At 38.0% G+C, this 13,823-nt stretch overlaps 1 protein-coding gene across 2 annotated transcripts in view; it reads left to right on the plus strand.

The window, feature by feature from the left end:
- Positions 1 to 13,823, plus strand: part of CLYBL (citramalyl-CoA lyase) — a 270,160-nt gene that overhangs the window by 112,612 nt on the left and 143,725 nt on the right. The window contains exon 1 of one of the 2 annotated variants that reach the window (XM_061626589.1): positions 11,054 to 11,103. The exons of the other annotated variant lie outside the window; for it this stretch is intronic. Coding sequence (XP_061482573.1) covers positions 11,069 to 11,103 — 35 coding nt within the window. The 5' untranslated portion in view covers positions 11,054 to 11,068. Of the gene's footprint in view, positions 1 to 11,053; positions 11,104 to 13,823 lie in introns of those variants that run through there. 2 annotated transcript variants of the gene reach the window in all.

A 13,823-nucleotide genomic window follows, 5' to 3' on the forward strand; every position in this document is an offset into this window, starting at 1 on the left:
AATGTTAAGAACAATTTTAAAAGATACTTTTTTAAACAGGGGAAAGGTTGTAGCTCAGTGGTAAGGCATATCATTTGCATGCAAAGGTCCAAAATCCCATTTCTGGAAAAGACTATTGCCTGGAACCCTACTAAGCTAGATGGTACCAAGTGGCCTGAGTACCGAATGCCCCAAAGATTCCTTTGTTCCTAAAAGTGGAAAGAGACCCAAGGGCCACAGTGACTCCAGAATTTATTTATATATTTTATTTACAACATTTATATAAAGTATTGTAAAAAAATCTCAAAGTGGTTTACAGAAGGAATTGAAACAATAAAATTATTGGCAAATACAGTTAAAGACAGATATTTAAAAACATTCAAAATAATAAAACCAATAATGAGTTAAAAACAGATAAAAAATACAGTAGCTTCTACATGCCTGGGTAGGTTTGCCTAAACAAAAATGTTTTTAGCAGGTGCTTAAAAGAGTACAATGAAGGTGTCTGCCTAACATCAATAGGCAGAGAGTTCCAAAGAGTAGGTGCCGCCTCACTATAGGACTGATTTCTTACAAGAGCAGAACAAGTACTGTGTGGCACCCGTAACATGGAAAACACACCTTGAACTTGGTCTGGTAGCAAATCAGCAACTAGTGCAGATTTCAGAGGAGAGGTATTATGTGTTGATAGGGTCTCACTCATGTCAGCAATCGTGCCACAGCATTCTGCACTAACTGCAGTCCCCAGATTAGGGGACTTCTGTGAACTTGGCTGACTGGCTACCAGGATTTTTTTAGTTTTGGTTTTTTGTTAGGAATCCTGACTGGTTGTGGGATGCTGAGTTTTCTTCCTTACTCATAAGCATCTTATTGTGGTTGGTATGTTATTGCATTTAGGAAATCATCAGTGTCTTTTGTTTCTGTTTTTCTGTTTGCATTTAATTTACCTTTAACCTCACTCCTTTACATCCGTAGAAGCAACAACAGTGGTACCATGCACTCAGCTCAATCTCCTTAAACCCACTGATGATATATCTTCTTGGTTGCATGATAGTTTGTTTTTTGCCAGTGGTAAAAGAAAATTCACATTTTCAGTGTGGCTGCAATTGTTGTTCCCAAACTGCTGCCTGTGAAGGTAGAGCAAACCATGTGTGTTTTCTCTCTGTCAGCTATTACTCACTGGAATTGGGTTGGCTGTCAAAGTGAGTTTATAGCAGCTAACAGGGAAGACAGAAAAGCGTAGAGAATTTTCTTACTCTGACTCATTTCTCAGACCTCTTTCTGAAGTGAAGGGTCAAATCTGTAAAGAAGTTTGGAGCAGCCATGTTAAAAGGTAGTGGCAGGGCATTCCAGGCAGGGGGTTGCCAACCCTGCTTGGATATGGATATCTTTGCAGAGGATCCCTAGTTAAGCTTTACCAACAGCACAATCCATACTATGTCTACTCAGAAGTAAGTCCTGTTGAGTTTTATGGGGCTTAATCCCTTAGTAAGTGTGTTTAGAATTGCAGCCTTCAAGGGCATACATCTTGACTCCTGCGTGCTCCCATCTAACATCTTCAGAAGACGAGGCTCCTTTCTTCCTACAATGGCCTTCTGTTGACTGGCCTGGCCTGAGGGCACTTAAACCCTTCTTGCCAAAAGCAACTAGGTTAGATTAAATGTTCCCTTCCCAGGCTGCATCTTTTAGCTATGATTTCTGTCTTAATTTCCAATCAGAGAAATGCTTTTGTTTGAATTGTATGCTCCAAGCAGCTATGGCTGATGCTTAATGACATCACTAGGGCCCACCCCGTGACATCACTAGGGCCCACCCCTGAAATCTCAGAGTTTGGGATGCTTCTGACCTGGCAACCCTACCTATAATACTAGTTCGATGTAATTCTGATGCAAACTGCAGTAGATTCTTTAATGTGGAATGGAGTAAGGAAAAAGAGACTCCCAAGGTAAAATGGAGTAAAAAATAGGGATGTAATGTGGGTGGGTAGTCTTGTTGCATTCTCTACCAATGTCTAAGCTCATATTTGACTTGTTTCTTGAGTATGGAAGAGGGTCATGATGACAGATTAAAGCTTGAAATCCTTTTCCGGACCACCTGGGCTGAGAAGCTTCCTTCTGCTGACTTCATTCAGGTTGAGTTAGTCATCTCCCTCTTCTTGTATTTCAGGCAACAGGAAAACCTATATCACCGGTTATTATGAGACAGGGATGGCCAATGTAGTGTCCTCCAGATGTTGCTGGAGATGTGCTAGACTCCTATCTTCCATCATCCCTGACCTTTGGCCATGTTGGGGCTGGGGCTGGAGAGCTGGAGTCCAATATCATCTGGAGGGCACTACATTGGCTATCTGGTATATTGTTCTCAGTTTGAATAAGCACATCAGTTAGTAAAACAGAGAGAAAATATTTTACTTTCTGTATGAAAAATTACAAGTTAATGAACTACTGAGCTCAGGCAAAGGTTGTCGGCTACTGAGGAATTTTAGCTTCAGGAGCGTCCCTGTTCAAATTTGTTCTTGTCTGGCAGAAAATGTCTGGATTTTACTCAGGGATATAATTGTTTCTGAAAAAAGTAAGGTGTAGAAAGAGTCCTTGTGAAAGTTGCCATGACCCAAGAAAGCAAAACCCTGCAGGTGTTATGAATGCCTTTTTGATCCAAGTTTAGCTGTCAAAAGGCCTGTGTTTAATTCATGCTTCTATCTTTAACAATGGACACAAGAGAGAATGATCTTTAAAATTGTTCTGGAGATCATGCTGAGGTCTCAGACACCCGCAAAAAGAACAGAGAATAATTTAAACAGCCATTTTCTTAAATCCATTGAAGCTTTTAGAAATTAGTATTTTTGCAAAACACACTTACTTAATTTGCAACTGCTGCTTTCAGATTGGTTCACTTCATTTATGCGATACAGTAGAACAGATGATATACTATACACAGTATGTGCAATTTTATTTTATGAAGTATTCTTCCTTTTTTCTAGAAAGCATGAGGAGGATAAAAGAAGCAGAGTAAGAAGGGTTCAGTGGAGGGGGTAAATATGGCTAGTGCAAAAACAATGTTATTCAAGTATTTGAATTTGAAGGTCTAAAATTGTACCCCTATTCCTAATAACCCTCCTTTAGACTCCTCTGACTTTCATCATCTTAGTTTCTTACTTCCTTTTCTTTCCAAAATATTGGATGACCTTCCTTGGACCTTAATCTTTTTACTCCTGATTGTTCAACTTTTTCAGACTTTTTTTGGTACTTTTTTATTTCCGACTCCTTTCTTAAACTAAATGATTTGAATCCATTGTTAGTCATACTCAGACTAGACCCATGGAAATTAATGGAGATGAGTATGTCAATTAATTTCAATGTGTCTACTAGCAGATGATTTTATTTTTATCATTAAAATATAACAGTTCCAGGTAGTAGAATAGATGAATACAGAAGCTCTTTGCTAAACATCGACTTACTACAGCCCTCTGTATTGTCCTGTCAAATGAGGGGAATTTTATCTGAGTTCCGATCAGGTGCTAAAGTGTAGTGTAGTGAATGTTAATTATTTGGCAAGACAATATAGGTAACCTGGCTTACCACATGATGCAGCCTGGTAAGCTACCACTTTATAGACTGTCTTCTACATTCATTCAGAATTTGTCCTCCTTCATTTATTAGTATATTGGATGTGCAAATCACAAAATAAAAATAATTTTAAAAATCTGGCATGCAATCTAGGAAAAAACGTGTTCATGTTTCCATTGATTTCTTATCAGAATTAGCATGGTAAAAATATTTTATTGTTTTTCTTCTGTTCAGTGGACTGCATTGGAGATAAATTGGATATATCCTAACTTTATGTTGAACTTCTCTAGTGTGCTTTCTCTCTCCATTTTTCTAAGCAATCTTCATGCAGCACAATTTTATGGGTACTCAGAATTAAATTCCATTTAATGAGTATATTCAGTGAGGTTTCCTACCAGTCGATTATACATAGCATCATTTACAATGCAATCCTATAATACCCATTTAGTTCATTGGAGCTTACTCCCAGGTAAGTGTGTATAGGATTGCAGCCTTATTCGGTTCACATCTTGTTCATCATGTGGTAATTACTTGTGGCCAAAGTTGTGCAGAAGTACAGAGTAAACCCTACATATGCCACCCTCAGCACAATAGAGGAAGGGCAGGATAAAACTGTAAAAGAGAAGTCTCCTGTTGCAAGCACAACTGGATATCTTACTGGTATCTAAATTAATACTGTGGTTAGAAATGAAACAATTGGTGCTATTTACATTGGATTGATTGATAAACAATTTGTAAAGAAATGATTATTTATTTTTGCCTTGAGAATTGAAGCTTGCAGAAGTAGTGACTATAAAAACTTTTGCATTCTGTGATTCTGTTTAGATATATCATTGGGTTGGAAGCAGTGGTGTTGATCTTGTGGTGGATTGTTCAGTGGCACTTCAAATGCAGACACCGCATGTCTGTAATTCTGTAGTTCTGCAGGCATTCCTTTGTCACTTTTGCCATGCCGGTTCTTCGTATCATGGCAACTAACAAATAGCATATCTGCATTGCCACAAGATGGTTGCCCTGGTTTTCCTGTGTATAGATATGAACTGAATGTTTATGCCATGAATATCGAGTTCTTGATATACACTGCTCTGTAGCTGTTATATATCTAATAGTTATAGGAACTGGTGGGAAACCTGTCGCTAAAACAGCTTACTTTAATTAAATGTTCATACTTATAATGTATACATTAAGCTAAACACAGAAAATCCTCTCATGCTTTTTTCCAATCTTATCTTCAGCTATTATTTTAATTACTGTAACATTTGATGACATTGTACAATTGTATGTGCTTATCCTGTCTTGTACTTTAGAGGGACTAGTGTTTTTTTTTTAAGTGTGGTTGCTTTATGGATTTAACTTGCTCTTATAGTGCTTTTTGGAAATTTTAACTAATGTTTCAAGATGACATCTTGTCATGTTGTATATTAAAGGCATGTACTCCAGTGGACATCTTGTTGGAGATTAGAATTGTTAAAATATGTATTCATTTTGTATAATTGAATAATGTATATGGTGTAATATATTTAATAACCTCAATGAGGTTTAATTGTATGCTAAACATGTTCCCTACAGTACTATTGTATGTGTGGCTCAGTTTTGCAAATTTATAACAGCAAAAAAGCTAGTTAATAAGCTATTTGCTTGTCTTGAATACCCACATAGGAGCTTCGAAAATGTACTTATCACCAGTCCTTTCAAATGTTATTAGAGAAGGTGAAGTTCATTCTTTACCAGAATGTCTTGAAGAACCACAGGAAATGTCACCTCCTTTATCATTTTCCTTAACAGGTTGTGGTTTTAGACTATTTCATCCTACAGCTACTGAAATGCAAGGTGTTAAGGAGTTCTATGCCAGTTACAATCAAGGTGAATAGAGTTGCTTTGCCAAATTGTATCCCATGCCTTGACATAAATGTTGGGGTCAAACAAGGGCACAACATTTTATAATTGAATGCCTCTTTGGTGTTTTCTGATTCCATGTTGATCAGGATCATGATGTGTGAGTCATATAATCAAAGGTAGCTGAGAGACAGGAGAACCACATGTGCAGTTGATACAGATATGCATCTGGAAATGCATCTGCATTGCAGAACTCCTCTAGACTCCATTGAATCAACAGCGTCTCTTGATGTAGATGGGAAAACAGATCTACTAACTGTTGTACACAACTAGAGGTGGATCAGGGACAGCATGTTTATATTATAAAGCTTTATTAGAAATTACCACTTTGTCTCCTTCATGCTTAGGAAGGGTTCCCCCTGCTGGTCTTGCATGAGTAATTTGAGAGTCTCATTGAGTAGAGTGCTATACTTGCTGTTTTTAGATCTTATTGCAGTATGTAAAAACCACTTTGAAGATTGTTCACTTTTCAGTCATGACATATGAGTTGATTCAATGCAGGTTCCTCTCCCCACCCCCACCCCTGCACTGTGAGCTGCTTGTGAACTTCCTTTATTATGTTGCCATATCCTGATCAGTTTGCTTAATGTTAACTGTTTAGAATATGAGTTAAAATGGTTCTACAAAGGAACAGAAAAAAAATCCTATCCACATCTTTTTTCCTGAAAAAGATTGCTTCACAGCACAATCCTATGCATGTCTACCTAGAATCGAGTTCCCTTCCTCGGTTTGTGGTTATGTGCCTTCAAGTCGATTACTACCCTATGAATCAGTGACCTCCAAGAGCATCTGTTTTAAACCACCCTGTTCAGATCTTGTAAATTCAGGTCTGTGGCTTCCTTTATGGAATCAATCCATCTCTTGTTTGGCCTTCCTCTTTTTCTACTCCCTTCTGTTTTTCCCAGCATTATTGTCTTTTCTAGTGAATCATGTCTTCTCATTATGTGTCCAAAGTATGACAACCTCAGTTTCATCATTTTAGCTTCTAGTGATAGTTCTGCTTTAATTTGTTCTAACACTCAATTATTTTGCTTTTTCGCAGTCTGTGGTATGTGCAAAGCTCTCCTCCAACACCATATTTCAAATGAATTCATTTTTCTCTTATCTGCTTTTTTCACTGTCCAACTTTCACACCCATACATAGAGATTGGGAATACCATGGTCTGAATGCTCCTGACTTTAGTGTTACATTTTTGCATTTGAGGACCTTTTCTAGTTCTCTCATAGCTGCCGTCCCCAGTCCTAGCATTTGTTTAATGACTGTGCCAAGGTATTGATAATCCTTGACAAGTTCAATGTCCTCATTATCAACTTTAAAGTTACATAACTCTTCTGTTGTCATTACTTTAGTCTTCTTGACGTTCAGCTGTAGTCCTGCTTTTGTGCTGTCCTCTTTAACTTTCATCAGCATTCATTTGAAATCATTACTGGTTTCTGCTAGTGATATCTTCTGCATATCTTAAATTATTGATATTTCTCCCTCCAATTTTCATCTTGATCCAATCCCACTTTCCCGTATGATATGTTCTGTGTATAGATTAAACAAATAGGGTGATAAAATACACCCTGGTCTCGCACCCTTTCCAATTGGGAACCAATCGGTTTCTCCATATTCTGTCCTTACAGTAGCCTCTTGTCCAGAATATAGGTTGCGCATCAGGACAATCAGCTGCTGTGGCACCCCCATTTCTTTTAAAGCATTCCATAGTTTTTCATGATCTACACAGTCAAAGGCTTTGCTGTAATCTGTAACACATAGGGTGATTTCCTTCTGAAATTCCTTGGTCAGTTCCATTATCCAACATATGTTTGCCGTATGATCTCTCGTACCTCTTTCCTTTCTAAATCCAGCTTGAACGTCTGGCATTTCTTGCTCCATATATGGTAAGAGCCTTTGTTGTAGAATCTTGAGCATTCCTTTACTTGCATGGGATATTAAGGCAATAGTTCGATAATTACTGCATTCCCTGGGATCCCTTTTCTTTGGAATTGGGATGTATACTGAACACTTTCAGTCTGTGGGCCATTGTTTACTTTTCCATATTTGTTGACAACTGTCAAAATTTCTATAGATTCCGTCTCAGTAGCTTGTAGCAACTCTATTGGTATGCCCTCTGTTCCTGGTGATTTGTTTCTTCCAAGTATTTTAAGAGCAGCTTTCACCTCACATTCTAAAATTTCTGGTTCTTCATCATATGGCTCCTCCATGAATGAGTCTGCCATCCTGTCACCTCTTTTATAGAGTTCTTCAGTGTATTGCTTCCATCTTCCTTTTATTTTATCTCGATCAGTGTGCTCCCCTGTTGATTAATCAACATCCCTACCCTTGGTTTAAATTTCCCTTTAATTTCTCTAATCTTTTGGAATAGGGCTCTTCCCTTTTTGTTGTTCTCTTCTATTTCTATGGAATAACTATTGTAATAGTTCTCTTTGTTCCTACGTACTAGTCGCTGTATAGTTGCATTAAGGGTTCTAACCATGTTTCTATTTCCCTTTGCTTTTGCTTTCCTTCTCTCTTTAACCATTTGAAGAGTTTCTTCAGTCATCCATTGAGGTCTTTCTCTCTTTTTAACAAGAGGTATTGTATTTTTGCATTCTTCCCTGATAACGTCTCTGACTTCACTCCATAGTTCTTCTGGCTCTCTGTCAACTAAGTTAAAAGCTTAAACACCTCAAAAAGCAGGGTATATATTTAGAATATAATAAATAACATAAATATTGTTCCTGCCAGCTGCTTGACAACCCACTTCTTATTTGTTTGGTTTTTTTATCCAAGGAGCTCAGGACAACATACAGAGTATGTTTCCCTCCCCCATAATTATCTTCACAACAAGTAGGTTAGGTTGATAGAGAGTGAGTTGGGGGTAGGCAAGGTCATCCAGTGAGCGTTGTGACTTAGCAGGGATTTGAACCTGGGTCTCCCTGGTCTTAGACTAACCACAGTTTTGTTGTTTTGTTTTGTTTTACTCCCAGGCAGGCAGCAAAGTCCCAAGAGGCTCTCTTGGGCTCTTGAAAGGCCAGCGCTGCTAGCTTGCTTTTGGCTTGATGGGTCACACACTTGTGCAGACCTGTTTTCTACATCAGGAGGTATAACAACCTGTAGAATGGAGTACTGGGTATATAGAAAAAATGTACGGTTCTCTGCAAACATAATAGCAGGGAGAACAGAGTGAACAAATTAAGGAAGTCTAGGGGTATCTTTGAAGGGATGAAGAAGTGGAACGACAATGGAGTCATTTAGCTGTCTCCCATAGCTTGAAGTATGAAGGTGGATTGATGAGTCATTCCCATAATGTTTTGCTGGTGGTTTAATACACAGCATCTTTACCAAGAGAAAAGACTAAAGAACTGCAGAGGACAGGACCCTGGGCTAAATCCCCCCCCTTCTGTTTTTAAGAAAAAGTGTGTCTTTGATGAGACATAGCTGCAGGCAATCATTTTACATTTTATGTCAGCTACCTTTTGTCAGAGATTCATTATTGATGCTGTACTCTCAGTTTTAATTCACACTTCTCCGCTAATCAATTACAGCGTTTATCCATTAATCAGGTATCCTGACAGGGTCAATAACTGCTCTTCAGTTTAGTAGTCCGCTGCATGTTCTGAAGCAAGTAGCAACAGTCAGTAGATTAGTTTAGAGCACCATTGTTTTCGCAGGCTGGTGGACATCTGGACGGGTAAACAAAGTCTAATGAGTTTGGGGGTGATAATCCTGATCTTGGGCTCTCTGTTGAAAACCTTAGCTATTTGGCAGAAAGCAACTTGTGTGTTTGGAGCTTGCCTTGTTTAGTTGCTTGTCTGTCCTTCTATCCAGTCTCTGTATGTATATGTACCTTCTAGAATGTGCCTATTCAAGTATGTAATTTATAACAGATTCAGACATGGCAAATTATCAGAGGAATCGAAGCTTTTCATTTTAGCAAGTGGTGTAGATAACGGAGGGGGCAACATTTAATTGGACAGTTACAGTTTTGGTAGTTAAGTTGCTGTCCATAGTGATGGTAACAGGTTTCAATTATCCTTTTTATGACAGATGTACCAACATTTAATTGTTTCTCGTCAAGTGTGGAGAGAAAAGGCACTTCTGTAGATTTTTCAATTCTTCTGCATGTCACTTAGCTGTCTACACTATTGTTTGAGCTCTTTTCTCTCATCCTTTTTGCTGCAATGAGTTGTGTCATTCCCTCATGATCAGCACTTTTGTTGTCTTTGTTTTTTGCTGCACCTCAGAAGTCCATCTTTTCTTTCATCTCCTTCCCATTCATGCATGAGGGAACAGTTGTGCTCTGTTGTGGGGATGTTCCGCTGGATTTCAAACAGTAGGGTTTCCTTTTATTCTCTTCTAAATAGTACAATGGGGCTGAATGTCTGTTGCAGAATGCACACACTAATATGCCAGGTTATTTGGTTTTTAAGAAGTCAATAAAAATTGTGGGTTTAGTTGCAGTGCTTGGCTTGTGGGTTTTTCCCGTTTGCCTTTCCATCTTTGATTATAAATCTGTTTGTTTGTTTCTGATTATAAAATATAATCCTCCAAATTAAATCCAAGCATGGAGTCAACAAACACTTACAGTGAGGGGAGGGGGGGGGAACACATTACTGGCAATGGAATATTTTCACACTAGCTGATTTGGCAGCCTCTGCATCATTCCTGATAAGGAAGTGAAAACTGCCGCCAGCTCTAATTAATGGGGACTATTAACAGGAAGGGAGATGGAGAGAAAGATGGACTCATGAGTTGGTTTTGGCAAAAGCCCTAGCTGCTTTGGAGACTTTACAAGCCTCTCCATTTAGGGAAAGAAAGGCAACTTGAAGGGATTTATTTTTGCATGGTAGATTATTTCTCCAGAAGTGTGTGTGTTTTCCAAACATTCATTCAAAAAGCCACCACTAGAGGAAAAAACAAACACACACACACCAGAGATGTAAGAATCCCAGAGATGTAGCATTGAGACACTTTGTTCCAATATTCAGGAGCAATCTTCAAAAACCTTCCTAATGAGGTCATAAAAGGAAAAAAATTGAACAAGTGGTACTTGTGTACCTCTCTGGGATGTGTCATCGAGGTCACTTGCCACTTGGTTATCCCATTTGAAAAGGGATTGGGATAGTTCAATCAAGCATTGCATCAAGAGAGACTTTGATTAATTCCTTCTCTTCTCCATTGTGTTGCAGATAATTTTGGTAAATTTGGGAAACTTTCTTCTTAGTCAGTGTTGGGGGCTTAAAGTTCTTGATGTGTCACGCTGAGCGTTAGCATTTATTAGTCCTTTTTGGCTCTAGTAAAAAAAAAAAAAGTGTAGACTGTGGACGGCCCTTGGATAATCTCTGACAAGCCAGGCCATTCTTTCAACATTACTGTTGTCTCAGGTCATAAGGAGAGAGGGGTTCTTCTGCAGTTTTGTTGTCGGGAACAAATACTCCGTTAAAAAAGGGAAGGCCAAGAATAAACAGTAAGTAGGAAAATGATTAATGGTGGGTTTTCACTTGGAACGTTGCACTTGGCCTTTTAAGTTAGATCTTTACAGGAGCATTACTCTCTGCTTTGTGAGGTGAAGCAACAAAAGCAATGAGAGGGAACGTTAACCTTATACTCCTGACTTTTCTCTTAGCAAGAGAAGTGGAATATGGAATATAATTGCTGCCAAACCCGATTATTCAAGTTTGTAGTTTTATCATTACGACCTCCATTTTATTTAAATATGTGCCTTATGTTGCAGTTTTAAATAACTTTGCTTTGTTTTAATTGTAAAGATAGCAGAAATGTATTTGCAGTGTCTAAAATTGTACACAGTAGGCCAGAGGTTTATTGTAAATACAGATTTTAAACTTGGTTAACTATTCACATATTTGAATCAGAAATACTTTTTAGGGGGCATTTAAATTGTGGATGATTTTCTTTACTTTCTGTCCCTTCACCCCCCACTGTGTTCCTTCACTCCTCTCTATTTTGGTTTCAAAAATATGTGCCATAGTTACTCATGAAACCTGAGGCCTATTGGTTACACACATATTTAGGTGCTCTTTAAAAAGTGGATTTTTGACCTGATAGACCGTAACGGCTCCCAGGGTGCTACTGTGGTCATTGTATAAATCTGTCTTAGTATTTAGTTTACTCACTTAATATACTGTAACGGCTCTTAAATCTGTAATGGTCTATTGCATTAATCCAGATGCTGCGCATGCGTGTGCAACCTATGTACCTGAAAAGAAGAAAAGCTCAAAGGCATTTTTGATGTTGTTGGGAAAAAGAGGATACATACTCAGAATTTCTTCTTTTCCATTAAGCAGTAGCAATTTCCCTTTCATAATAAACCAAAGCACTGGATAAATGGGTTACCAAACTGTCATGTTAAAACCCCAACCAATTTTTAACATATTAATTGTTCAAAACATTAATGAGAGCTGTTACATAAAATAAAGTTACATGTCAAGAGTGGTATATCTACTAGAGGCTTTCATCAGGATTAGGGCTGGGCAAGGATAACCAGTTTATGTGGAAAACTGGAAGAATCAGGGCCCGTGGTAAATCAGAAAGATGCTAAGGAATCCAAGGGCAAGAGCAAATGCTTGAGTTGTCAATCAGAAAAGAAGTATTAAGAAGTCTAGTTGTACCAGAAATTTAAAACCAGATATCTGACTTGCATATCTAAGGGGTGAAGCCAAGTGTCAACTGTAAACTGAGAGGCAAAGCAGGATATGGACCATGACAACTGAAATTTGGGCCAGGACAAGATAGACAGTGGCAATGTCTAGGTAGAGAACATAGCACAATATGATAATGAGGATGACTGAGGTAGGGGCTGACTCCTAGATAAGATTGGTCAAAACAATTTATCTAGAGAAGAATATAGAAACACAATTACTATAATAATATAATTATTACACTACTTGAAAGTTAGTCTACAAAAACAATTAGTGAAGGTTGGATTCTGTTTATTTTTTCAGGTTAGGTGGATCTCTTGGGTGATGAGCAGTACTCTTCAGGGTTTTTTTTGCTAATGTGAATGAAAAAGCAAAGTATGCAATATCAATTAAGAAAATTATACCCTCCGCACTCTGTGTTTCTAGATTATGCTATGTAACCATTTTATGTATGCTTTAAAAAAAACAGGATATCAGCAGCTCTAACAGAAGAGGTTCTTTTCTCTTTTTCAATAGTCATGTCAAACTGGCAAAACAATTGGGAACTCATCATGAAACTATTTTTTAAAAAGCACACAAGCTGACACTTTAAAATAGAACTGGGTTGGTGTAGAGACTGAATGTGTACTTCTTAAAGAAGAATTGTCTTTAAAAACAAAACTGATGTGAGTTGGATAGGGCAGATCAATCTGGAATGAAAGGGTGTTGTGATTTTAAACTTCCTTCCTTCTAGTACTTTCTGAAAATAGTCTCCATGAGGGAGCAAAGAATGAAAGGTTAAGATTCTCATTCAAATTAAAAACAAAAACAAGCAAAGGAAGTTAATGTTGGTTCATAAGAAAACACTACTTTGTGAGATTTTGTTTGATCCTAGTAAAGGTATTGCCCAGCTGTGGATTTTGGGGTGCATGCAAATCAGGGATTGGATACAATTGGGTGGATTTTAGAAAAGCCTTTAGGGGAAGGGATCTTCAGCTCTTTAAGAGCTCACACTTGTAATCCAGTGATTCTTAAACTTTGTTCTACTTGCTGACCATTTTCTATTAGCTTGCTCTTTGTTGACCATATTTTCTTGTAGATCATATTTTGTATGGTCATTCAAAAGCCTTTGTAATTAGTTCAATATCTTCTACACTCCAGTGCGAATGTCCTGACCTTGAACAACAGAACAGCTGCAGTAGAGCATAGATTGAATTTTGAAAAATTGAATTTTGATTTTGTGTTAATCACACTAAATTAGTGAGGTTGATTTAGTGAGTTCAGGCTTCTGCAATGTCCATTCGTTTTTTTAAAAATGAACAATCTCACATTTGTACCTGGTCCTTCATCTGGTGATATTAGAGGGGCTCCTTGGGGTTATCCTGTTTCACATGGAATTTTATATAGGCGTCTCCTGTTTTAAGATTGCAAGATGATGACTTGCTGAAGGCCACCAAATCAGCTAGCACGGCTAAATGGGAATCTGAACTCCAGCCTCAGCAGTTTGTATCCAACATTCTTGACTACTCACCACACTGGCTCTAGTGCTGATATCACTTCAGTTCTGTAATACGATTTCACAGATTGGATTTCTTCCTTTGTGAATTATAATAGTTTAAGAAGGAGGAGGTGTTTGAAATCAAGACACTTGTATCTGTATTTCAAAGAGATTTTTGACTGGCTTCAGTGGGCCTTATAGAGAAGTATATATAAGAATGCAGCCTTCATCTCTGCTACATGATACTATTTTCCTATCAT

This window comes from Rhineura floridana, chromosome 5, assembly GCF_030035675.1.
Source record: "Rhineura floridana isolate rRhiFlo1 chromosome 5, rRhiFlo1.hap2, whole genome shotgun sequence".
NCBI lineage: Eukaryota > Metazoa > Chordata > Lepidosauria > Squamata > Rhineuridae > Rhineura > Rhineura floridana.